Source organism: Ascaphus truei, chromosome 15 (assembly GCF_040206685.1).
Source record: "Ascaphus truei isolate aAscTru1 chromosome 15, aAscTru1.hap1, whole genome shotgun sequence".
Lineage (NCBI taxonomy): Eukaryota > Metazoa > Chordata > Amphibia > Anura > Ascaphidae > Ascaphus > Ascaphus truei.
Genome location: NC_134497.1, coordinates 14,873,049 through 14,898,866, shown reverse-complemented (window position 1 = coordinate 14,898,866; position 25,818 = coordinate 14,873,049). Strand labels below are relative to the sequence as shown.

General features: G+C 57.7%; 2 protein-coding genes across 4 annotated transcripts in view; one reads left to right on the top strand and one right to left on the bottom strand.

Moving 5' to 3' along the window:
• The first annotated feature begins 692 nt into the window (after window positions 1-692).
• On the top strand, window positions 693-16,190 carry LOC142466568 (interferon regulatory factor 4-like). 2 transcript variants are annotated; one of them, XM_075571736.1, is made up of 8 exons: window positions 693-1,303; window positions 3,063-3,252; window positions 3,459-3,556; window positions 10,823-10,910; window positions 12,388-12,489; window positions 13,126-13,518; window positions 13,923-14,041; window positions 14,906-16,190. In XM_075571736.1, exons 1-8 carry the CDS (start codon window positions 1,127-1,129, stop codon window positions 15,008-15,010), a joined length of 1,272 nt encoding a protein of 423 aa, XP_075427851.1. In that variant the 5' UTR covers window positions 693-1,126; the 3' UTR covers window positions 15,011-16,190. The 2 variants fall into 2 exon arrangements, with proteins under 2 accessions (XP_075427851.1, XP_075427850.1); XM_075571735.1 differs by having other exon boundaries at window positions 695-1,303; window positions 3,456-3,556.
• A 4,488-nt stretch (window positions 16,191-20,678) lies between these two features.
• The window catches only part of MYLK2 (myosin light chain kinase 2), a 28,343-nt gene continuing 23,203 nt past the window's right edge, over window positions 20,679-25,818 (bottom strand). For both annotated transcript variants that reach the window (XM_075571732.1, XM_075571733.1), the window contains one exon: window positions 20,679-21,327. In XM_075571732.1, the coding sequence (XP_075427847.1) occupies window positions 21,247-21,327 (81 nt within the window). In that variant the 3' untranslated portion in view covers window positions 20,679-21,246. The remainder of the gene's footprint in view (window positions 21,328-25,818) is intronic.

Here is a 25,818-nt window from a genome sequence, read left to right as displayed (position 1 = left end):
GGAGCTGTGTGAGGCGCAGTGACGGAGCTGTGTGAGGCGCAGTGACGGTCGGAGCTGTCTGGTGGCGCAGTGACGGAGCTGTATGAGGCGCAGTGACGGAGCTGTGTGAGGCGCAGTGACAGAGCTGTGTGAGGCGCAGTGACGGAGCTGTGTGAGGCGCAGTGACGGAGCTGTATGAGGCGCAGTGACGGAGCTGTGTGAGGCGCAGTGACGGAGCTGTGTGAGGCGCAGTGACGGAGCTGTATGAGGCGCAGTGACGGTCGGAGCTGTCTGGTGGCGCAGTGACGGAGCTGTATGAGGCGCAGTGACGGAGCTGTGTGAGGCGCAGTGACGGAGCTGTGTGAGGCGCAGTGACGGTCGGAGCTGTCTGGTGGCGCAGTGACGGAGCTGTATGAGGCGCAGTGACGGAGCTGTGTGAGGCGCAGTGACGGAGCTGTGTGAGGCGCAGTGACGGAGCTGTGTGAGGCGCAGTGACGGAGCTGTGTGAGGCGCAGTGACAGAGCTGTGTGAGGCGCAGTGACGGAGCTGTGTGAGGCGCAGTGACGAATCTGTGTGAGGCGCAGTGACGGAGCTGTGTGAGGCGCAGTGACGGAGCTGTATGAGGCGCAGTGACGGAGCTGTGTGAGGCGCAGTGACGGAGCTGTGTGAGGCGCAGTGACGGTCGGAGCTGTCTGGTGGCGCAGTGACGGAGCTGTGTGAGGTGCTGCATGTGGTGCTGCAAAAGAGCCACGTGTGTCATAAAATGGCAAACATGAAATTGAAAGCAACAAAATGAGTATCAGTTTCACTTTCTCTGTCACAATCTATATTGGGAGAGAGAAGGAAATAAACTTAAAGAGCGAGAGACACGTACGAGAGAGAGGGAGAGAGAAAAATCTATGAGGGGCAGTGGAGTGAGATTCAGGAGAGAGAGAGATTCCAGTGTGTGTGAGAGAGGGGGACACAGAGAAGAGAGTGATAGAGGACTGTGGTCTCTTTAATAGAGAGAGTCCCTGGGAAGAAAGAGAGTCCTGACCCTGGGAGGGTGGGAGAGGTGACCCGTCTCTTGGATAAGGTGTATGGAGTGTTGTTGTTGAGAGATCTGGTTTAGGGGCTCGAGCCTCCCCCTGCCCCACTCCCCTAACCCATGTGTGACCAGGGATCTCAGGTGCTGAGGCTGAAGGAGTGGCTGGTACTACAGGTAGAGAGCGGCCTCTACCCAGGACTGCGCTGGCAGAACCCCGAGAAAACCCTTTTCAGGATCCCATGGAAACACGCAGCCAAACAGGACTACAGCGAGCAGGCGGATGCCACTCTGTTCAAGGTAACCTCCTTATATGCTCTTAACAACTGTATAATCTGACCCCTGTATACACTATACTCTGACCTCTCTATAACAATATACTGTACTATGACCTCTAACCCCAATTACTATATATCCTTGACCCCCATAACTATACACACTGACCCCTACCCCTAAAAATCTGACTTATGGGACTATCCTTCAGCCCCAAACCATCACCCTGACCTCTAAAATTATTTTAATATACCCTTTGTCAGGTTTTTACACCAGGCAGCACGAGGGTTAAATAATAGTATATTCTGGCCAGAGCCAACAGGGAGCAACGCAGGACACAAACCAGGTCAACTCACCACCATCTTGAGGTACAGGGAACTCCCAGCTCACTGGGTGGAGGGCGCTGCCAATACTAGCTTACCCTAGATGCCATCTTGATGTGTCCATTCAGGAATCCCAGTAACTCGGGATACCCACCTCTGGTCCACACCACTTTCCGGTCGGTCTCTTGACACCGAGACCAACCATGAACAAACTGTGGAGCCCTGGTCGGCATCGGCTTGTACAGTTTCCCAGCCAACCATCTGAAAACATGGAAGACGGGGTGCTGACCAATCAGCGGAGACCTGTCCTCTGCTGAGCCAATCAGGAACCGGTGGCTCGACCGGACTGACCAATCAGGGCCGTGAGTGGCGACACTGCCAGGGGGCAGGCATTGGGAGCGTAGGAAATTGAAACTGACCAATGGGAATCGAGCCGACAGGGCTAGAACCCAGACCTGTTTTCCCAATTATAACTCCATACATCTCACAGGGGTAGAGGCCTGGCTGCCGGGGAGAGGACAATGCTCCGCTTTCTAGACCATATACCTCCCTAGCAAGAGTGCTCACCCTTCACCCACCTCCCCATTGTCCAGGGATTCACCTTGCCCCACACAAAGGCTAGTCCATTACTCACTCTGTGCTAGCCACCCAACCATTGTTAGCATATAATAACATATATTATCTCTGACTGTGCACGCAATGTCTTTTATATAATTTATCACCCTGCTCCCTTAATGTAACCGTGTATTTGTAACCATGTATCTGTCATCATAACTCTATGCCCAGGACATGCCTGAAAACGAGAGGTAATTCTCAGTGTATTACTTCCTGGTAACACACGTTATAAATGAATAAATAATTGTTAGTGGTCCAAGTACTCAATGAGTCACATCGTAATATACAAAAACGGCAAAGATATATCGTTCTAGAGGTAAAAGTAATTAAAGACATTCTTTGAGTGCTGAGGAAACGGCGATTAAATGATCTTTTTGACATTATTTCAAAATGATACTTAATGAGTTTTATGTTTTGGTAACTCTGAATTATGACTAAATCAGAACTTAATGAGGGTTTTCAATAGAAATATCACGAGATTCCCAGTCAGGAAGTGGATTTAGTGAGTTTTTGCCCAAAATGCACTTAATGAATTTTACCTCTATAATGACGATATAATTAACGCTGTCCCAGACAAATAACTGGGGATAACTTATTATATAACTTTATTATCCTGTGCCCCTTTGCCCTTCATTTGTTACCCTCAATAACCGTCCGGAGCCCTTTGCTGAACCCACGCGTTCTGCCTTCTCCTTTTAAAACAAAGTTCCTGATTTATGGTTTTTATCATTTCCGAGGCCATAGTATCCTTTGCTTCTGCTGATAAAACACTGACCCAGACTTTGACCCCTGTCCAGGCCAGGGACAGTTAGCAGGTGTTACCCTAGGTCTTTCTTTTGCTCCCGCAGGCCTGGACTATGTATAAGGGGAAGTATCGGGATTTGACGGGAAAGACTGACCCCACGGTCTGGAAGACGCGGCTCCGATGTGCCCTGAATAAGAGCCCAGACTTCCAGGAGGTGCTGGAGAACAGCCAGCTGGACCTAGCTGAACCCTTCAAGGTGTATAGGATCCTGTCCGAGGCTGGAGGAAGGAGTAGTGAGTGACCATCCCACTCTGGGGAGAGCATGGGGACCGACTGGCCGGGAGTAACCCAGAGCCTGTGACCTCTAGAATCTCAGATCAGGGTTATAGACAGTGGGACCTCTATGTCCTGGTGGGAAACAGAGCCTGGCACTATTGGGCTGTCTCTGGGGCAGGGATTAGGGTGATTGGGTCATGAGCAGCTTTATATGTTACAGAAGAAGGGTCCAGAGATACACCCACGAGCCCCAAAAACGAGGATTCCAGTATCCCACCGCAGGACGAATCTCGGAGCCCGACTAAGCAGCTGCAGGCTCAGGTGAGAATGTGTAGGCCTCCCCTCCTGCTTCTGTCATGGAATCCTTTTCCTTTCTGCTGTCACCTAATTACAAGAGGTTATTACTCTTAACTATAATCAGGGCCGGCTGGGTTGTTTGCGCGGCTCGGTGCAGTGACATATACAAAGCCTCTGCTCTTACCTTCTCTGGCAACATCTCATCTCCTTCTTGCGTCTTCCCCCTGTATGGTCTTGTCGTTATGGCTCTGTGACGTCAAATGGTGTCACGTTGCCATGGCAATGGGACATCACGGCTCAATGCGGTGTCATGTTGTCAGGGCAACACGGCGCCTCAAAGCGTCCCATTGTCATGGCAACGTGTTGGCGCATGGTGCAATGACGTCACGTGGTTTCCCGTTGTCATGGCAACGCTACACCATTTGATGTCACGGATGAGGGGAGATGCCGGGAGAAGGTAAGAGAGTTACAGAGGCCCTGTGCTCTCCCCTCCGCCGCTCATTCCGCTGCGGTCCTGCTGTCTGCTCGGTGCTCACTCTGCGCCCCTGGGGAGCTCCGCTGCTCATTTCGCTGCGGTCCTGCTGTCTGCTCGGTGCTCACTCTGCGCCCCTGTGAGAGCTCCGCCACTCATATCGCTGCAGTCCTGCTGTCTGCTCGCTGCTCACTCTGCGCCTCTGGGAGAGCTCCGCCGCTCATTCCGCTGCGGTCCTGCTGTCTGCTCGGTGCTCACTCTGCGCCTCTGGGAGAGCTCCGCCGCTCATTCCGCTGCGGTCCTGCTGTCTGCTCGGTGCTCACTCTGCGCCTCTGGGAGAGCTCCGCCGCTCATTCCGCTGCGGTCCTGCTGTCTGCTCGGTGCTCACTCTGCGCCTCTGGGAGAGCTCCGCCGCTCATTCAGCTGAGGTCCTGCTGTCTGCTCGGTGCTCACTCTGCACCTCTGGGAGAACTCCGCCGCTCATTCCGCTGCGGTCCTGCTGTCTGCTCGGTGCTCACTCTGTGCCTCTGGGAGAGCTCCGCCGCTCATTCCGCTGCGGTCCTGCTGTCTGCTCGGTGCTCACTCTGCACCCCTGGGAGAGCTCCGCCGCTCATTCCGCTGCGGTCCTGCTGTCTGCTCGGTGCTCACTCTGCACCCCTGGGAGAGCTCCGCCGCTCATTCCGCTGCGGTCCTGCTGTCTGCTCGGTGCTCACTCTGCGCCTCTGGGAGAGCTCCGCCGCTCATTCCGCTGCGGTCCTGCTGTCTGCTCGGTGCTCACTCTGCGCCCCTGGGAGAGCTCCGCCGCTCATTCCGCTGAGGTCCTGCTGTCTGCTCGATGCTCACTCTGCGCCCCTGGGAGAGCTCCGCCGCTCATTCCGCTGCGGTCCTGCTGTCTGCTCGGTGCTCACTCTGCGCTTCTGGGAGAGCTCCGCCGCTCATTCCGCTGCGGTCCTGCTGTCTGCTCGGTGCTCACTCTGCGCCCCTGGGGAGCTCCGCCACTCATTCCGCTGAGGTCCTGCTGTCTGCTCGCTGCTCACTCTGCACCCCTGGGAGAGCTCCGCCGCTCATTCCGCTGCTGAGGTCCTGCTGTCTGCTCGGTGCTCACTCTGCACCCCTGGGAGAGCTCCGCCGCTCATTCCGCTGCGGTTCTGCTGTCTGCTCGGTGCTCACTCTGCGCCTCTGGGAGAGCTCTGCCGCTCATTCCGCTGCGGTCCTGCTGTCTGCTCGGTGCTCACTCTGCGCCCCTGGGAGAGCTCCACCGCTCATTCCGCTGAGGTCCTGCTGTCTGCTCGGTGCTCACTCTGCGCCTCTGGGAGAGCTCCGCCGCTCATTCCGCTGCGGTCCTGCTGTCTGCTCGGTGCTCACTCTGCGCCCCTGGGGAGCTCCGCCACTCATTCCGCTGAGGTCCTGCTGTCTGCTCGGTGCTCACTCTGCGCCCCTGGGGAGCTACGCCGCTCATTCCGCTGAGGTCCTGCTGTCTGCTCGGTGCTCCCTCTGTGCCTCTGGGAGAGCTCCGCCGCTCATTCCGCTGCGGTCCTGCTGTCTGCTCGGTGCTCACTCTGCACCCCTGGGAGAGCTCCGCCGCTCATTCCGCTGAGGTCCTGCTGTCTGCTCGGTGCTCACTCTGCGCCTCTGGGAAGTTCCGCCGCTTATTCCGCTGAGGTCCTGCTGTCTGCTCGGTGCTCACTCTGCGCCTCTGGGAGAGCTCCGCCGCTCATTCCGCTGAGGTCCTGCTGTCTGCTCGGTGCTCACTCTGCACCCCTGGGAGAGCTCCGCCGCTCATTCCGCTGAGGTCCTGCTGTCTGCTCGGTGCTCATTCTGCACCCCTGGGAGAGCTCCGCCGCTCATTCCGCTGAGGTCCTGCTGTCTGCTCGGTGCTCACTCTGCGCCTCTGGGAGAGCTCCATCGCTCATTCCGCTGAGGTCCTGCTGTCTGCTCGGTGCTCACTCTGCACCGCTGGGAGAGCTCCATCGCTCATTCCGCTGAGGTCCTGCTGTCTGCTTGGTGCTCACTCTGCACCACTGGAAGAGCTCCACCGCTCATTCCGCTGAGGTCCTGCTGTCTGCTCGGTGCTCACTCTGCACCCCTGGGAGAGCTCCGCCGCTCATTCCGCTGTGGTCCTGCTGTTTGCTCGGTGCTCACTCTGCGCCTCTGGGAGAGCTCCGCCACTCATTCCGCTGCGGTCCTGCTGTCTGCTCGGTGCTCACTCTGTGCCTCTGAGAGAGCTCCGCCGCTCATTCCGCTGTGGTCCTGCTGTTTGCTCGGTGCTCACTCTGCGCCTCTGGGAGAGCTCCGCCACTCATTCCGCTGTGGTCCTGCTGTCTGCTCGGTGCTCACTCTGCGCCTCTGGGAGAGCTCCGCCACTCATTCCGCTGTGGTCCTGCTGTCTGCTCGGTGCTCACTCTGCGCCTCTGGGAGAGCTCCGCCGCTCATTCCGCTGCGGTCCTGCTGTCTGCTCGGTGCTCACTCTGTGCCTCTGAGAGAGCTCCGCCACTCATTCCGCTGCGGTCCTGCTGTCTGCTCGGTACTCACTCTGCGCCTCTGGGAGAGCTCCGCCACTCATTCCGCTGAGGTCCTGCTGTCTGCTCGGTGCTCACTCTGCACCTCTGGGAGAGCTCCGCCACTCATTCCGCTGTGGTCCTGCTGTTTGCTCGGTGCTCACTCTGCGCCTCTGGGAGAGCTCCGCCACTCATTCCGCTGTGGTCCTGCTGTTTGCTCGGTGCTCACTCTGCGCCTCTGGGAGAGCTCCGCCACTTATTCCGCTGCGGTCCTGCTGTTTGCTCGGTGCTCACTCTGCGCCTCTGGGAGAGCTCCGCCACTCATTCCGCTGCGGTCCTGCTGTCTGCTCGGTGCTCACTCTGCGCCTCTGGGAGAGCTCCGCCGCTCATTCCGCTGCGGTCCTGCTGTCTGCTCGGTGCTCACTCTGCACCCCTGTGAGAGCTCTGCCGCTCATTCCGCTGCGGTCCTGCTGTCTGCTCGCTGCTCACTCTGCGCCTCTGGGAGAGCTCCGCCGCTCATTCCGCTGCGGTCCTGCTGTCTGCTCGGTGCTCACTCTGCGCCTCTGGGAGAGCTCCGCCGCTCATTCCGCTGAGGTCCTGCTGTCTGCTCGGTGCTCACTCTGCGCCTCTGGGAGAGCTCCGCCGCTCATTCCGCTGAGGTCCTGCTGTCTGCTCGGTGCTCACTCTGCGCCTCTGGGGAGCTCCGCCGCTCATTCCGCTGTGGTCCTGCTGTTTGCTCGGTGCTCACTCTGCGCCTCTGGGAGAGCTCCGCCACTCATTCCGCTGCGGTCCTGCTGTCTGCTCGGTGCTCACTCTGCGCCTCTGGGAGAGCTCCGCCGCTCATTCTGCTGAGGTCCTGCTGTCTGCTCGGTGCTCACTCTGCGCCTCTGGGAGAGCTGCGCCACTCATTCCGCTGCGGTCCTGCTGTCTGCTCGGTGCTCACTCTGCGCCTCTGGGAGAGCTCCGCCGCTCATTCCGCTGCGGTCCTGCTGTCTGCTCGGTGCTCACTCTGCACCCCTGGGAGAGCTCCGTCGCTCATTCCGCTGCGGTCCTGCTGTCTGCTCGGTGTCACTCTGCGCCTCTGGGAGAGCTCCTCTGCTCATTCCGCTGCGGTCCTGCTGTCTGCTCGGTGCTCACTCTGCGCCTCTGGGAGAGCTCCGCCGCTCATTCCGCTGCGGTCCTGCTGTCTGCTCGGTGCTCACTCTGCGCCTCTGGGAGAGCTCCGCCACTCATTCCGCTGCGGTCCTGCTGTCTGCTCGGTGTCACTCTGCGCCTCTGGGAGAGCTCCGCCGCTCATTCCGCTGCGGTCCTGCTGTCTGCTCGGTGCTCACTCTGCGCCTCTGGGAGAGCTCCGCCACTCATTCCGCTGTGGTCCTGCTGTCTGCTCGGTGCTCACTCTGCGCCTCTGGGAGAGCTCCGCCACTCATTCCGCTGCGGTCCTGCTGTCTGCTCGGTGCTCACTCTGCACCTCTGGGAGAGCTCCGCCACTCATTCCGCTGCGGTCCTGCTGTCTGCTCGGTGCTCACTCTGCGCCTCTGGGAGAGCTCCGCCGCTCATTCCGCTGCGGTCCTGCTGTCTGCTCGCTGCTCACTCTGCGCCTCTGGGAGAGCTCCGCCGCTCATTCCGCTGCGGTCCTGCTGTCTGCTCGGTGCTCACTCTGCGCCTCTGGGAGAGCTCCGCCGCTCATTCCGCTGCGGTCCTGCTGTCTGCTCGGTGCTCACTCTGCGCCTCTGGGGAGCTCCGCCGCTCATTCCGCTGCGGTCCTGCTGTCTGCTCGGTGCTCACTCTGCACCTCTGGGAGAACTCCGCCGCTCATTCCGCTGCAGTCCTGCTGTCTGCTCGGTGCTCACTCTGCGCCTCTGGGAGAACTCCGCCGCTCATTCCGCTGAGGTCCTGCTGTCTGCTCGGTGCTCACTCTGTGCCTCTGGGGAGCTCCGCCGCTCATTCCGCTGCGGTCCTGCTGTCTGCTCGGTGCTCACTCTGCGCCTCTGGGAGAGCTGCGCCACTCATTCCGCTGCGGTCCTGCTGTCTGCTCGGTGCTCACTCTGCGCCTCTGGGAGAGCTCCGCTGCTCATTCCGCTGCGGTCCTGCTGTCTGCTCGGTGCTCACTCTGCGCCTCTGGGAGAGCTCCGCCGCTCATTCCGCTGCGGTCCTGCTGTTTGCTCGGTGCTCACTCTGCACCTCTGGGGAGCTCCGCCGCTCATTCTGCTGAGGTCCTGCTGTCTGCTCGGTGCTCACTCTGCGCCTCTGGGAGAGCTCTGCCGCTCATTCCGCTGCGGTCCTGCTGTCTGCTCGGTGCTCACTCTGCGCCTCTGGGAGAGCTCCGCCACTCATTCCGCTGCGGTCCTGCTGTCTGCTCGGTGCTCACTCTGCGCCTCTGGGAGAGCTCCGCCGCTCATTCTGCTGAGGTCCTGCTGTCTGCTCGGTGCTCACTCTGCGCCTCTGGGAGAGCTGCGCCACTCATTCCGCTGTGGTCCTGCTGTCTGCTCGGTGCTCACTCTGCGCCTCTGGGAGAGCTCCGCCGCTCATTCCGCTGCGGTCCTGCTGTCTGCTCGGTGCTCACTCTGCACCCCTGGGAGAGCTCCGTCGCTCATTCCGCTGCGGTCCTGCTGTCTGCTCGGTGTCACTCTGCGCCTCTGGGAGAGCTCCTCTGCTCATTCCGCTGCGGTCCTGCTGTCTGCTCGGTGCTCACTCTGCGCCTCTGGGAGAGCTCCGCCGCTCATTCCGCTGCGGTCCTGCTGTCTGCTCGGTGCTCACTCTGCGCCTCTGGGAGAGCTCCGCCACTCATTCCGCTGCGGTCCTGCTGTCTGCTCGGTGTCACTCTGCGCCTCTGGGAGAGCTCCGCCGCTCATTCCGCTGCGGTCCTGCTGTCTGCTTGGTGCTCACTCTGCGCCTCTGGGAGAGCTCCGCCACTCATTCCGCTGTGGTCCTGCTGTCTGCTCGGTGCTCACTCTGCGCCTCTGGGAGAGCTCCGCCACTCATTCCGCTGCGGTCCTGCTGTCTGCTCGGTGCTCACTCTGCACCTCTGGGAGAGCTCCGCCACTCATTCCGCTGCGGTCCTGCTGTCTGCTCGGTGCTCACTCTGCGCCTCTGGGAGAGCTCCGCCGCTCATTCCGCTGCGGTCCTGCTGTCTGCTCGCTGCTCACTCTGCGCCTCTGGGAGAGCTCCGCCGCTCATTCCGCTGCGGTCCTGCTGTCTGCTCGGTGCTCACTCTGCGCCTCTGGGAGAGCTCCGCCGCTCATTCCGCTGCGGTCCTGCTGTCTGCTCGGTGCTCACTCTGCGCCTCTGGGGAGCTCCGCCGCTCATTCCGCTGCGGTCCTGCTGTCTGCTCGGTGCTCACTCTGCACCTCTGGGAGAACTCCGCCGCTCATTCCGCTGCAGTCCTGCTGTCTGCTCGGTGCTCACTCTGCGCCTCTGGGAGAACTCCGCCGCTCATTCCGCTGAGGTCCTGCTGTCTGCTCGGTGCTCACTCTGTGCCTCTGGGGAGCTCCGCCGCTCATTCCGCTGCGGTCCTGCTGTCTGCTCGGTGCTCACTCTGCGCCTCTGGGAGAGCTGCGCCACTCATTCCGCTGCGGTCCTGCTGTCTGCTCGGTGCTCACTCTGCGCCTCTGGGAGAGCTCCGCTGCTCATTCCGCTGCGGTCCTGCTGTCTGCTCGGTGCTCACTCTGCGCCTCTGGGAGAGCTCCGCCGCTCATTCCGCTGCGGTCCTGCTGTTTGCTCGGTGCTCACTCTGCACCTCTGGGGAGCTCCGCCGCTCATTCTGCTGAGGTCCTGCTGTCTGCTCGGTGCTCACTCTGCGCCTCTGGGAGAGCTCTGCCGCTCATTCCGCTGCGGTCCTGCTGTCTGCTCGGTGCTCACTCTGCGCCTCTGGGAGAGCTCCGCCACTCATTCCGCTGCGGTCCTGCTGTCTGCTCGGTGCTCACTCTGCGCCTCTGGGAGAGCTCCGCCGCTCATTCTGCTGAGGTCCTGCTGTCTGCTCGGTGCTCACTCTGCGCCTCTGGGAGAGCTGCGCCACTCATTCCGCTGCGGTCCTGCTGTCTGCTCGGTGCTCACTCTGCGCCTCTGGAAGAGCTCCGCTGCTCATTCTGCTGAGGTCCTGCTGTCTGCTCGGTGCTCACTCTGCGCCCCTGTGAGAGCTCCGCCGCTCATTCCGCTGTGGTCCTGCTGTCTGCTCTGTGCTCACTCTGCGCCTCTGGGAGAGCTCCGCTGCTCATTCTGCTGCGGTCCTGCGGTCTGCTCGGTGCTCACTCTGCGCCCCTGGGGAGCTCCGCCGCTCATTCCGCTGATGTGACCACTATTTCTTCCCCTAACCACATGCAGATTCAGGGTAAGAGGAAGGAGGTTCCTTTGGAAACCACCCACAGCTCCTCCAAAATCCAGGGACACGAGACTCCGCACAGCAAAAGAGGTGAGTGAGGAGGTGGAACCGGACCCCAGACACAGGGGCAGCGACTGACCTTCAGAGCCAATCTCCCCTACAAAGGGACAGGGCTGACCTTATTTATTTATCAAATGTGTTACCAGGAAGTAATACATTGAGAGTTACCTCTCGTTTTCAAGTATGTCCTGGGCACAGAGTTATGATGACAGATACATGGTTACATAGGAGAACAGGGTTATACATTATGTATAAAGACATTGCATTACATTAATGTACATAGCGTGTCACAGCAGTAATACACAATCATATAAATAACACATAATATAAATAACACATAATGGGAATAAGTTATGCATATTACATATGCAGAATGACATACAAACAAGCATAAACAGACACAGGAGGTAGTGAGGATCCTGATACAGAGCACTCACGCTCTAGAGGGGATAAGGGGCCATGTTGAAACAAAAGGTGAAGTGGCTGCTCATTAGGGACGGAGTATACATCAGGGTGGGGTGTGATCCAGTCATATAGCTGGTCCTGGTAATATTTGGGGGTGATGATGTTAGGGGAACCAACATGGAAGTTTCTAATAGATACAGAGCGTCCCTAACCCCACAGGTTACATAGTTACATAGTTACATAGTTACATAGTAGATGAGGTTGAAAAAAGACATAGATCCATCAAGTTCAACCTATGCAAAATTTAGACAACAGATACTTTATCTTATATCTATACTTACTTATTGATCCAGAGGATGGCAAACAAAATAAACCATTAAGGGGAAAAATTAATTCCTTCCTGACTCCAAGAATTGGCAATCGGATTAATCACTTGGTTCAACATCCTTCCCGTGTTTACTTATTTGGTATATCCCTGTATACCTTTCCCATCTAAAAAGATGTTCAACCTTTTTTTTGAACAAATTTATTGTATCTGCCATCACAGTCTCCATGGTAATGAATTCCACATTTTAACTGTCCTTACTGTAAAGATCCCTTTCCTTTGTGGCTGGTGAAATCTCTTTTCCTCTAACCTTAAGGGATGGCCCCGAGTCCTTTGTACTGCCCGTGGGATGAATAGTTCTTTTGAAAGCTCCTTGTATTGTCCCCGAATATATTTGTATATAGTTATCATAGCCCCTCTTAGATGCCTCTTTTCTAATGTAAATAAATCTAATTTAGCTAGCCTCTCCTCATAAATCAGATTGTCCATCCCCTTAGGTCTCTTCTGTTGAACCAGGAAACACGAAAGAGGTGATATAAGTGACTTTCCGGCTTTTATACGGCATTAGATGTAAAATAGAGAGGGTGTGAAAGGGTTGTATGCTGGACTCCTACCTATAGTTCCATAAATATATCCTTTACACCATTCACTTCCTGATTGGCCATCCTCACTTCCTGTTTGTCCATCCTCACTTCCTGTTTGTCCATCCTCACTTCCTGTTTGTCCATCCTCACTTCCTGTTTGTCCATCCTCACTTCTGTTCCATCTCCTGCTCAGGGTGTCATGTGACCGGACCCTTCCTGTTGACGACCCGCCATTTGACTCACAAAGTGCCTGACGTGGCGAGCAGAGGCCTTGTTGTACCCTCGTCATCCTCAGGTCAGACTCGTACCCCAATGTCAACCTATATAGCATGTCACACAATGTGATGTCATACGGTTTGAGCTTATGGTTCCACGTCCAGCACTGATGTAACACAGAGGCAGGTGCCCTGCATGGTGACACAATCAGGGATCGTCACACTGTGGGTGCTGCATAGACGGGGTCAGATCTAACTCTGTCTGTCTATCCATATCATTAATCTATATCTATCAATCTATATCTGTCTATCAATCTATCCATATCTATCAATCTATATCTTTCTGTCGATCTCAATACATCAATATCTATCTGTCTGTCTGTCTATTTATCTATCTCAATACATATTGATCTGTGTCTTTGTCTCTGTCTGTCTCTCTGTGTCTTTCTGTCTCTCTCTCTCTCTCTGTCTGTCTTTCTGTGTGTCTCTCACTGTCTCTCTCTATCTCTCTATCTCTGTCTCCATCCCTCTATCTATACATTTCTATTTAGTAATGTCTGTCTGTCTGTCCTACCCTATTGATAGGCTATCTGCCCGCTGACCCTTATATTTAGCAGCTTACGTCTCTTGTGTGATTAGACACAGTACCACTACTTTTTACTAGCCTGTCCCGCACACATACACATGTATAACATTACACCTGTGTCCTCCCGCAGATTTCTGGCTCCACGTGCGTCTGTATTATCAGGACACGCTAGTGACAGAGGTCACCACGCAGACAGCTGACGGCTGCCGCATTGTCCCCCGGGCCTTGTCGCCCTACGACTCCAGTCCATGCCCCCCGCCCGCGCTGGAGGAGATCCCACTCCCCTCCCCCCACGAGCTCCCCGGCTTCCTCTCTCCGGGCACCGGCCTTGTCCTGCAGAGGCTCCTCGGACACCTGGACAGGGGGGTGCTGCTGTGGGTGGCACCGGAGGGCGTCTTTGTGAAGCGTCGGTGCCAGGGCCGCGTGTATTGGAGCCGGCAGCTGGCACCTCACACTGACCGACCCAACAAGCTGGAGAGGGAGCGGTCCCGCAAAGTGCTGGACACCGATTGCTTCCTGCAGGGTGAGGGAAGGGGGCATCCTGCTGACAGATGGGGGGGCGCACTCGGAGTCTTAGAGATACTATGGCGTCTGGGGGGGGAGACTGGGGGCAAATGGGCATCTGAGGGGGGAGAAACTGGAGGTCTGAGGTCATGGGAGGGACTGGGGCTCTGAGGTCATGAGGGCAGGGACTGGGGTCAGAGGTCGTGAGGGGAGAGGGAGTGGGGGAGATTGAGGGGGCAGATGGGTGGCAGGCGCAGGTGGTGAGGGGGCAGGCTATGAGTTTGGGAGCTGAACATTTATTAAGGGGAGGGGGAAGCAGGGGGTGAGATTAAATGGGGAAACTGTTCAAGGCGAGGAGGCATTTTGCTGTGTTCCTGGGGATCCCCCCCCTTATTCCCATGTGACCCCGTGTATCTGTTTCAGAGCTGCAGCTGTATGAAAAAAACAGGGGCCCCGTTCCCCAATATCAGATCTGGCTCTGCTTTGGGGAGGAATATCCGAGCACAGCGACCTTGAACCAGAAGATGCTGATAACAGCTCTTGTAAGTAGCATAGATGGCAGAGCCGTGTACACACATGTATATATGTACAGTATATACCTGACAGAGGAGCAACACATCACAGAGCACCATATATGTAAATATGTGATATGCAGAACAACATGTCTAGCTTCCTCTGCCCTCCCCCACCTTACTACCGAACTAACTACCCCCTAATCCTGCCTCCTCACCCCGATCCTGCTGGCTCCTCACCCCCCGATCCCCCTGCCTCTCCCCCTGGTCCCCCTGCCTCTCCCCCCGAACCCACTGCCTCACCCCCTCATCCCTCTGCCTTCTCCCCCCGATCCAGCTGCCCTCTCCCCCGAACCTCCTGCTCCCTACTCATCCCTCTGCCTTTTCCCCCCGATCTAGCTGCCTCCTCCCCCCCCGATCCAGCTGCCTCCTCCCCCCGATCCAGCTGCCTCTCCCGCCAATCCCCCTGCCTCTCCCCCGATCCCCCTGCCTCTCCCCCTGATCCCCCTGCCTCTCCCGCCAATCCCCCTGCCTCTCCCCCTGAACCCACTGCCTCCTGATCTCTCTGCCTCACCCCAAATCCCCCTGCCTCTCCCCCCGCCTCTCCCCCTGATACCCCTGCCTCTCCCGCCAATCCCCCTGCCTCTCCCGCCAATCCCCCTGCCTCTCCCCCCGAACCCACTGCCTCCTGATCTCGCTGCCTCTCCCCCGATCTCTCTGCCTCCCCCCAAATCCCCCTGCCTCCCCCCGATCCCCCTACCTCTACCCCCGATCCCCCTAACTCCTCCCATTGATTCTGCTGCTTCCTCCCCCCGAACCCCCTGCCTCTCCACCCCGATCCCCCTACCCCCCTCTGCCTCCTCCCCCTGATCCCGCTGCCTCTCTCCCCCTCAGGTGGAGCCGGTGTTTGCCCGGGAGCTGCTCCTGAATGCTCAGAAGGTACGGAGGAAGGGCCCTCAGGGGCCCCTGGGCTGCACCCCTCGCGTCTCCAGCCACTGACCCTCAGTGTATTCTGCGGGCGTGTGAATGATTATTATTATCGTCTATTTGTAAAGCTCCAACATGTTCTGTAGCGAGGTACAATGAGGTGCAGAGCGACATCAATGACATAAGCAGAAGCAAACGCAAACAGGCACGGTAATGAGAGCCCTGATCCGGAGAGCTTGCACTCTACAGAGAATAAGGGCAACGTTGAAACGCAAGGTAAAGTGGCTGCTCATTGTGGGATGGAGTATGCCTCGGGGTGTGGTCCAGCCGCACAACTGGATCGATTTAAGGTCTGGGGGTGTGGACGCACTATTGTCACATAATCTGCAATAAGGGATATTAATTCCCACCGTGGATCTATTTAACGAAAGAGCAGCGCCCCGAAGGAATCGTTCCTGGCCATGTGACGTCCTCGAGACCCGGGTAATCCTGCAGCCGATTACGGATCTGTCGTATCGCACGGGTTTCCCACACGAGGGAGCTGTTGCGCCGCCGGACCTGCATCTCTCCAGGCTTCGCCGTAACCTGGCGCCGTCCTGCCGCTGACTTACGGAATGAAGGACAATGTTGCAGCCGTGTGATTCTGTTTGTGTATTTCCTGGGATTCCCTGTTCTATGAGGCAGAAGCAGATTCCTTCCCCAGTCACCCCCCCCCCCCCCGCTCAGTGTCGCAGGGCGTGTCAGGGCTCTGATGTTTGGGAGGTGAGGGTAAGATGGGGGCGCGTCAACCTGCCGATTTCACCAACTTAATTTTAATGCTGCGTTTCATTCAAACCCCCGTGGGTTTTTTTTTTTTTAGTTTTTAAATAAATCGATGGTGTAGTATTTGATAATAGCTGACACAGCATTTTTCTATTTTGTTTTCCACTCTTTATGCCCTTTTTAATGGAAGAACCCTCTACAGGCGAAACGGGTGTCGGTCAACGCTCTGACATCACTTTCGTAGTGACGAGCGCTTAGGGCCGTCAGAATGTGAGTTTCTGCTTTCGTGTTAGCACTGCGGCCCACCGAACATGCTCCCGTCACTATATGTGACTACACAAGAAAACTATAACAAGATTAGTTGATTGTAAGCTCCTCGGTCAAGGACTCTTTTGACTATTGTTTTATATCTGAAGCGTTTATTCCCATTATGTGTTATATTATCATGTCACGTCTAGCGCTATACAAATAAAGATATACACTACATACATTGCAGGCTATTTTATTGAATCCTATCGATTTGTCTACCATCTTAACAGTTAGCTCTCTCCGCCGTTATCACTGAGACTGACATATAGACAGTCCTGGCAGTTATTAAGCGGACCTAGCGATTTGTGATTAGTCTCCTGACCCAACAGAGACAGTAAAACAATACTGATGAGAGGGAGAGAGAAATAAAGGGAAAATAGAGCAGAAAAGATAAATGATGGAAAGATAAGGCGCGGGAAACGACTTCCCTGTTCCTCCACTCTAAGTACACTCCTTGCAACGGAGCAGTGATAGACTATGTAACCGTGACTACGACCCTGCTCTATAACCCCTCTCGTAGCAAGAGCTATACCCTAGTGGCGCACTAGTAGTGGGCTCACATCTATATACGGCTAATGTGGGCCTCCAGCAATACGGAATGGGACATCTCACCGCAGCCTTTTAGCTGCCGCCAAGAGCAGCTAGCCACCGGCTGTTTCGCTGCTAAGGTAAGTGATAAGGAGGGGTTTTAGGCTAAGGGCTTAAGCTTTTAAGGTCAAAGGTTAGGGGAAGGGTTGTGGTTTAGCCTTGTAGCGTAAGCGTCCGATTACAGGGTTAGGGCAAAGGGTTTAGGTTAGGGGGTTTTGGGTAAAGATTAGCATTAGGTGTTAAAGTTAGGGGGTTTTAGGGGTTAACCGGTTAGGGTAAGGGGTTAGGGCTTTTAGGGTAAGGGGTTAGGGGTTAGGGGTTTAGTTTAAGGGGTTTTAGGGTAAGGTTAGGGGCTTACCATTGGAATGAAATGGTTGGCGGCGAGATATCACAGCGTCTGATCGGCGGAGGTTAGATATCACAGCGGCTGATCGGCGGAGGTTAGATATCACAGCGACTGATCGGCGGAGGTTAGATATCACAGCGGCTGATCGGCGGAGGTTAGATATCACAGCGGCTGATCGGCGGAGGTTAGATATCACAGCGACTGATCGGCGGAGGTTACATATCACAGCGACTGATCGGCGGAGGTTAGATATCACAGCGACTGATCGGCGGAGGTTAGATATCACAGCGGCTGATCGGCGGAGGTTAGATATCACAGCGGCTGATCGGCGGAGGTTAGATATCACAGCGACTGATCGGCGGAGGTTAGATATCACAGCGACTGATCGGCGGAGGTTAGATATCACAGCGGCTGATCGGCAGAGGTTAGATATCACAACGACTGATCGGCGGAGGTTAGATATCACAGCGACTGATCGGCGGAGGTTAGATATCACAGCGGCTGATCGGCGGAGGTTAGATATCACAGCGACTGATCGGCGGAGGTTAGATATCACAGCGGCTGATCGGCGGAGGTTAGATATCACAGCGACTGATCGGCGGAGGTTAGATATCACAGCGGCTGATCGGCGGAGGTTAGATATCACAGCGACTGATCGGCGGAGGTTAGATATCACAGCGCCTCATCGGCGGAGGTTAGATATCACAGCGACTGATCGGCGGAGGTTAGATATCACAGCGACTCATCGGCGGAGATTAGATATCACAGCGACTGATCGGCGGAGGTTAGATATCACAGCAGCTGATCGGCGGAGGTTAGATATCACAGCGACTGATCGGCGGAGGTTAGATATCACAGCGACTCATCGGCGGAGGTTAGATATCACAGCGACTGATCGGCGGAGGTTAGATATCACAGCGGCTGATCGGCGGAGGTTAGATATCACAGCGGCTGATCGGCGGAGGTTAGATATCACAGCGACTGATCGGCGGAGGTTAGATATCACAGCGGCTGATCGGCGGAGGTTAGATATCACAGCGGCTGATCGTCGGAGGTTAGATATCACAGCGGCTGATCGGCGGAGGTTAGATATCACAGCGGCTGATCGGCGGAGGTTAGATATCACAGCGACTGATCGGCGGAGGTTAGATATCACAGCGGCTGATCGGCGGAGGTTAGATATCACAGCGACTGATCGGCGGAGGTTAGATATCACAGCGGCTGATCGGCGGAGGTTAGATATCACAGCGGCTGATCGGCGGAGGTTAGATATCACAGCGACTCATCGGCGGAGGTTAGATATCACAGCAACTGATCGGCGGAGGTTAGATATCACAGCGACTGATCGGCGGAGGTTAGATATCACAGCGACTGATCGGCGGAGGTTAGATATCACAGCGGCTGATCGGCGGAGGTTAGATATCACAGCGACTGATCGGCGGAGGTTAGATATCACAGCGGCTGATCGGCGGAGGTTACATATCACAGCGACTGATCGGCGGAGGTTAGATATCACAGCGGCTGATCGGCGGAGGTTACATATCACAGCGTCTGATCGGCAGCGGCGAGATGCCTTCGTGTTTTCCCAGACCGCCTGCAATTTGTGTTATATGCTCTTGATAAACTAACATCCAATCCATATCAGCCCGCACAAAGTATAAATATCAGGTATTTGCTATATAACCCGAGGTTACCCTCCTATATATATGACCTGCTTTCTGCCATACTTGTGTCACCTTGTCTTTTGTGGGGGGCGTCAACTCAATCCAGTCGATACATCCAACAACTCACACTGGAAAGATTCAACCGCTATTTCTGATAGCAACTTGCGTATCAAACACTAACTCCAGTAATCTGATCTTGTGACATTATACTAACTGGCACAATAACAGAAGCCAGTACAGTACATCGAGACATTATACTTTTATTAGAAATATTCGTATACAAGTGGACACTAGACAATGGAATATCTGATTCGAACCCTCATTGACACCCGACTAACCAACAACATAGTCAACGATGCAAACACATGGTCTCATTTAATTAGGTTTGGGCTTTCCTATGTCGCGCCAAGTTGTGTCTATAAATAATATTAATAGTTCAGTTTAAAATGATTATAATGTATTATGGGTGTGTAGTGCTCCGGGGGACTCCCTGCTTCCTGCGGGACCGGCCTCCCGAAGGGGGGTGCCCGTAGCAGTTTAAATGTCCCCGTCACGTGGGCCAATAGGAATCCGCACATCTTGGCTTCCAATTGGTCCCGCGTGAGGCCGGAGCTGTAAATCCACCATTTCAATAGCCCCACCAAGCCCCGTCGGAGCAACTATTTGCAGAGATACCGGCATCCCCTAGGGAGGTAAGTATCTCGTGAAGAAGTTGGTCCCAGGAGCTGAAATGAAGGCAGTTCAGCTCCGGAGACCGTCTGCTTCAATCCTCTAACACGAAACAAATGCAGGATAAGGCCGCGCTTATAGTCCTTGCTACGAAGACGCGACTATAAGCGCGGTATGACTGCTTTAAGCTTCCTTAGGTTGCTATAGCAACTGTTGAGGAAGCCACAGAACTTCCTCTTTGGAAATAGGCGGCCATATTGCGTGCCCTGGGAATCCGGATCTTCACTGATCAAACGGATCGATTGGCAGCTTGGGTGCCGTAAAGGCAACGAACTGCGGCATTTATTCAAACAAAAAATAGGGCAAGTCAGAAGATTTTATTTCTCAAATCTCCTGGCCACAAACAGACAGACAAACAAACAAACAAAAGTATCAGATTTATCTACAAATCTCCCATAACAAGAGGTTGTCGTTCACCTATCTGTGATTTCCCTGCATTTCCCAGTTTAGCAGCCGGGAGCATTTGATAAATGAGTATGTAATTCCTAAGGCTACGGCTGGGGCCATAGAGGGGTGGGGAGTTCGGAGCCGCGCTGACGCTGAGGCTCGCCTGCTGAAATTTGCGCGATTCCATGCCCATGCAGGCGAGCCAGCGGGCGCGATCGGAGGCGGGGGGGAGACTGAGGGAGGCGGGGCAGTGACGTCGCTGGGCCAATCGCCCGCGACGCACCGACGTCAACGACATCACGGCGCCGTGACGTTGACGCTGCTCCGCGCTGATTGGATGTTTTCAGCCGACAGCGCTCTGAAAAACAGCTTGGCGCTCGGCTGAAAAATCCAGCGCCTCAGCACGCCTGCGGACGCTCGCGTGAGCCCCCTCTCAAGGCATCCTCATTGAGTATGCAGGGGCTCAGCGCGGAGCGTCCGCACGCCTCAGCGCGGCCTGTCCTTCTATGGACTCGGCCTTAGTCCCCGCTGGCGCCGAGCGCGCTCGTGCTTGGAGAGCGCTCCAAGCATGAGCGCCGGGTGTCCTGCTTGTACGCGCGTGCGGGGGAGGGGGGGGGCATTGCGGGTAGTTCAGCGCGCGGGTAAGCATAGATTTTTTTTGTTTACCTACGCGCTGATCGCGGGTGAGCGTGTGTGCCCGCGCACGAGCGCCGCGCGCACCGCGTGAGTGGGGACTTACATATATCTATATATGTAAGTCTCCTCCGCAAGCGCCGCCCACTCAGCGCTAGCGGGGACGCAGCCCAAGAGAGAAAAGGATCAAATCGTCTTTTCCCTGGAGTAACGCAACGCTGGCTACGTGTGCGACGTGTGTTCACATGGCATGTGGTCATGTCAGGGGCTGGGATTGGGTCACTACTGGTTATTAAATAACGAACGTATCATGAATACATCATTTCAGCGTCTTCCTTTTTATTCAAATGTTCATAAAATCTCTGATGGGGAATGAAATGAGACATTGGCAGTGCCTAAAACCTGTACATTTATATACACACACCCCCCCACTGCCCTGGGGCTGGGGTATGACATCACACCGCACCAAGGTTTCGGTATGACATCACACTGCATTGGAGCTAGGGTATGACATCATCACATCAGCATCTCTATACCCTTCACAGACGCGACGCTCCTAACCTAAGAAACGGCAGCTTTAAAGTACCACTGGGTACGCGCCTCGTGGGATTAAGCTCGTTCGTGGGGAAATGGGGAGGGGGACGCAGCGTGGGATGCTCGGGGGGACATCCCCGGTGAATCCCTGTCATCGGTCCCCGGGTGACGTCACGGTGCAGACATCACCTCTCGTGGCAGTGTCACGCTGAGCTGGCGTTAGCGCACATACAGCAGGAAGCAAAGTGCGAGAAGCAGAGCGGGGCAGACTAGCTCGGGGGGGGTGGGGGGGTTAACGCAAGCGCATGGGGTGGAGCCTTCTCTGAGCAGCCCGGGGCGTCCGGACTTGCTCCGCCTCACTCCTCCAGGGAGGTCAGACATCCAGAGCTGCTGATCTTCTTAAATCTGTTTGCTGCCGTCACAGCGAAGAAGTTTTTCTGAGGGGAACGAGAAAGTAAATTAGAAAATTGTGGTTCATTCAACAGAACGAAGGGGGGGGGGGGCAGTGGGTGACAAGGGGGGGGGGCAGTGGGTGACAAGGGGGGGGGCAGTGGGTTATGGGGGGAAGTGGGTGATGGGGGGGGGCAGTGGGTGATGGGGGGGCAGTGGGTGATGGGGGGGGCAGTGGGTGATGGGGGGGCAGTGGGTGATGGGGGGGCAGTGGGTGATGGGGGGGCAGTGGGTGATGGGGACAGTGGGTGATGGGGACAGTGGGTGATGGGGTGGGACAGTGGGTGATGGGGTGGGACAGTGGGTGACGGGGTGGGACAGTGGGTTATGGGGGACAGTGTGTGATGGGGGCAGTGGGCAGTGGGAGACAGGGGGGCAGTGGGTGACAGGGTTGCACTGGGTGACGGGGTGGGACAGTGGGTGACGGGGTGGGACAGTGGGTGACGGGGGGGACAGTGGGTGATGGGGTGGGACAGTGGGTGACAGGGTGGGACAGTGGGTGACGGGGTGGGACAGTGAGTGATGGGATGGGACAGTGGCTGATGGGGTCAGTGGGTGATGGGGGACAGTGGGTGATGGGGACAGTGGGTGATGGGGGGCAGTGGGCAGTGGGTGACAGGGGGCAGTGGGTGATGGGGTTGCAGTGGGTGACGGGGTGGGACAGTGGCTGATGGGGACAGTGGGTGATGGGGACAGTGGGTGATGGGGGACAGTGGGTGACGGCTGGGACGGTGGGTGACGGGGTGGGACAGTGGATGACGGGGTGGGACAGTGGCTGATGGGGACAGTGAGTGATGGGGAACAGTGGCTGATGAGGACAGTGGGTGATGGGGGACGGTGGGTGACGGGGTGGGACAGTGGGTGACGGGGTGGGACAGTGGGTTATGGGGGACAGTGGGTGATGGGGGCAGAGGGTGACGGGGGCAGTGGGTGACAGGGGGGCAGTGGGTGACGGGGTTGCAGTGGGTGACGGGGTGGGACAGTGGGTGACGGGGTGGGACAGTGGGTGACAGGGTAGGACAGTGGGTAACGGGGTGGGACAGTGGGTGATGTGGGGGGGACAGTGGGTTATGTGGGGGGACGGTGGGTGACAGGGTAGGACAGTGGGTTATGGGGCAGTGGGTGACGGGGTTGGACAGTGGGTGACGGGGTGGGACAGTGGGTGACGGGGTGGGACAGTGGGTTATGGGGCTGTGGGTGACGGGAGGGGACAGTGGGTGACGGGATGGGACAGTGGGTGATGCGGGGGGGACATTGGGTGATGTGGGGGGGACAGTGGGTGATGTGGGTGGGACAGTGGGTGATGTGGGGGGGACAGTGGGTGATGTGGGGGGGACAGTGGGTGATGTGGGGGGGACAGTGGGTGATGTGGGGGGGACAGTGGGTGATGTGGGGGGGACAGTGGGTGATGGGGGGCAGTGGGTGATGTGGGGGGGACAGTGGGTGATGTGGGGGGGACAGTGGGTGACGGGATGGGACAGTGGGTGACAGGGTAGGACAGTGGGTGACGGGGTAGGACAGTGGGTAACGGGTGGGACAGTGGGTGACGGGGGGCAGTGGGTGACGGGGTGGGACAGTGGGTGACGGGGTAGGACAGTGGTGACGGGGTAGGACAGTGGGTGACGGGGTAGGACAGTGGGTGACGGGGTGGGACAGTGGGTGATGGGGGGCAGTGGGTGACGGGGGGCAGTGGGTGATGGGGTGGGACAGTGGGTGACGGGATGGGACAGTGGGTGATGGGATGGGACAGTGGGTGACGGGATGGGACAGTGGGTGACGGGGTGGGACAGTGGGTGATGTGGGGGGGACAGTGGGTGATGTGGGGGGGACAGTGGGTGACAGGGTGGGACAGTGGGTAACGGGGTGGGACAGTGGGTGATGTGGGGGGGACAGTGGGTGATGTGGGGGGACAGTGGGTGACGGGGTGGGACAGTGGGTTATGGGGCAGTGGGTGACGGGGTTGGACAGTGGGTGACGGGGTGGGACAGTGGGTGACGGGGTGGGACAGTGGGTTATGGGGCAGTGGGTGACGGGAGGGGACAGTGGGTGACGGGGTGGGACAGTGGGTGATGCGGGGGGGACATTGGGTGATGTGGGGGGGACAGTGGGTGATGTGGGTGGAACAGTGGGTGATGTGGGGGGGACAGTGGGTGATGTGGGGGGGACAGTGGGTGATGGGGGGCAGTGGGTGATGTGGGGGGGACAGTGGGTGATGGGATGGGACAGTGGGTGATGGGATGGGACAGTGGGTGACAGGGTAGGACAGTGGGTGACGGGGTAGGACAGTGGGTAACGGGTGGGACAGTGGGTGACGGGGGGCAGTGGGTGACGGGGTAGGACAGTGGGTGACGGGGTAGGACAGTGGGTGACGGGGTAGGACAGTGGGTGACGGGGTGGGACAGTGGGTGATGGGGGGCAGTGGGTGACGGGGGGCAGTGGGTGACGGGGTGGGACAGTGGGTGACGGGATGGGACAGTGGGTGACGGGATGGGACAGTGGGTGACGGGATGGGACAGTGGGTGATGGGATGGGACAGTGGGTGACGGGATGGGACAGTGGGTGACGGGGTGGGACAGTGGGTGATGTGGGGGGGACAGTGGGTGATGTGGGGGGGACAGTGGGTGATGGGATGGGACAGTGGGTGATGGGGTGGGACAGTGGGTGACGGGGTGGGACAGTGGGTGACGGGGTGGGACAGTGGGTGACGGGATGGGACAGTGGGTGACGGGATGGGACAGTGGGTGACGGGATGGGACAGTGGGTGACGGGATGGGACAGTGGGTGATGGGATGGGACAGTGGGTGACGGGATGGGACAGTGGGTGACGGGGTGGGACAGTGGGTGATGTGGGGGGGACAGTGGGTGATGTGGGGGGGACAGTGGGTGATGGGATGGGACAGTGGGTGATGGGGTGGGACAGTGGGTGACGGGGTGGGACAGTGGGTGACGGGGTGGGACAGTGGGTGATGTGGGGCGGACAGTGGGTGATGTGGGGGGGACAGTGGGTGATGGGATGGGACAGTGGGTGACGGGGTGGGACAGTGGGTGACGGGGTGGGACAGTGGGTGACGGGGGACAGTGGGTGACAGGGGGCAGTGGGTGATGGGGGGCAGTGTGTGATGGGGTGGGACAGTGGGTGATGGGGACAGTGGGTGACGGGGGGCAGTGGGTGATGGGGGGCAGTGTGTGATGGGGTGGGACAGTGGGTTATGGGATGGGACAGTGGGTGACGGGATGGGACAGTGGGTGACGGGGTGGGACAGTGGGTGATGTGGGGGGGACAGTGGGTGATGTGGGGGGGACAGTGGGTGACAGGGTAGGACAGTGGGTAACGGGGTGGGACAGTGGGTGATGTGGGGGGGACAGTGGGTGATGTGGGGGGACAGTGGGTGACGGGGTGGGACAGTGGGTTATGGGGCAGTGGGTGACGGGGTTGGACAGTGGGTGACGGGGTGGGACAGTGGGTGACGGGGTGGGACAGTGGGTTATGGGGCAGTGGGTGACGGGAGGGGACAGTGGGTGACGGGGTGGGACAGTGGGTGATGCGGGGGGGACATTGGGTGATGTGGGGGGGACAGTGGGTGATGTGGGTGGAACAGTGGGTGATGTGGGGGGGACAGTGGGTGATGTGGGGGGGACAGTGGGTGATGGGGGGCAGTGGGTGATGTGGGGGGGACAGTGGGTGATGGGATGGGACAGTGGGTGACAGGGTAGGACAGTGGGTGACGGGGTAGGACAGTGGGTAACGGGTGGGACAGTGGGTGACGGGGGGCAGTGGGTGACGGGGTGGGACAGTGGGTGACGGGGTAGGACAGTGGGTGACGGGGTAGGACAGTGGGTGACGGGGTGGGACAGTGGGTGATGGGGGGCAGTGGGTGACGGGGGGCAGTGGGTGATGGGGTGGGACAGTGGGTGACGGGATGGGACAGTGGGTGATGGGATGGGACAGTGGGTGACGGGATGGGACAGTGGGTGATGGGATGGGACAGTGGGTGACGGGATGGGACAGTGGGTGACGGGGTGGGACAGTGGGTGATGTGGGGGGGACAGTGGGTGATGTGGGGGGGACAGTGGGTGATGGGATGGGACAGTGGGTGATTGGGAGGGACAGTGGGTGACGGGGTGGGACAGTGGGTGACGGGGTGGGACAGTGGGTGATGTGGGGCGGACAGTGGGTGATGTGGGGGGGACAGTGGGTGATGGGATGGGACAGTGGGTGACGGGGTGGGACAGTGGGTGACGGGGTGGGACAGTGGGTGACGGGGGACAGTGGGTGACAGGGGGCAGTGGGTGATGGGGGGCAGTGTGTGATGGGGTGGGACAGTGGGTGATGGGGACAGTGGGTGACGGGGGGCAGTGGGTGATGGGGGGCAGTGTGTGATGGGGTGGGACAGTGGGTTATGGGGGGCAGTGGGTGACGGGGGCAGTGGGTGACGGGGGGCAGTGGGTGACAGGGGGCAGTGGGTGACGGGGTTGCA

Bases quoted from the DNA above. Each gene is read 5' to 3' on its own strand.
- LOC142466568 (XM_075571735.1), top strand. From the start codon at position 1,127: ATGTGTGACCAGGGATCTCAGGTGCTGAGGCTGAAGGAGTGGCTGGTA. The intron at 13,519-13,922 runs GTGAGGGAAGGG...TATCTGTTTCAG, and splicing joins CACCGATTGCTTCCTGCAGG to AGCTGCAGCTGTATGAAAAA. The intron at 14,042-14,905 runs GTAAGTAGCATA...TCTCCCCCTCAG, and splicing joins AGATGCTGATAACAGCTCTT to GTGGAGCCGGTGTTTGCCCG.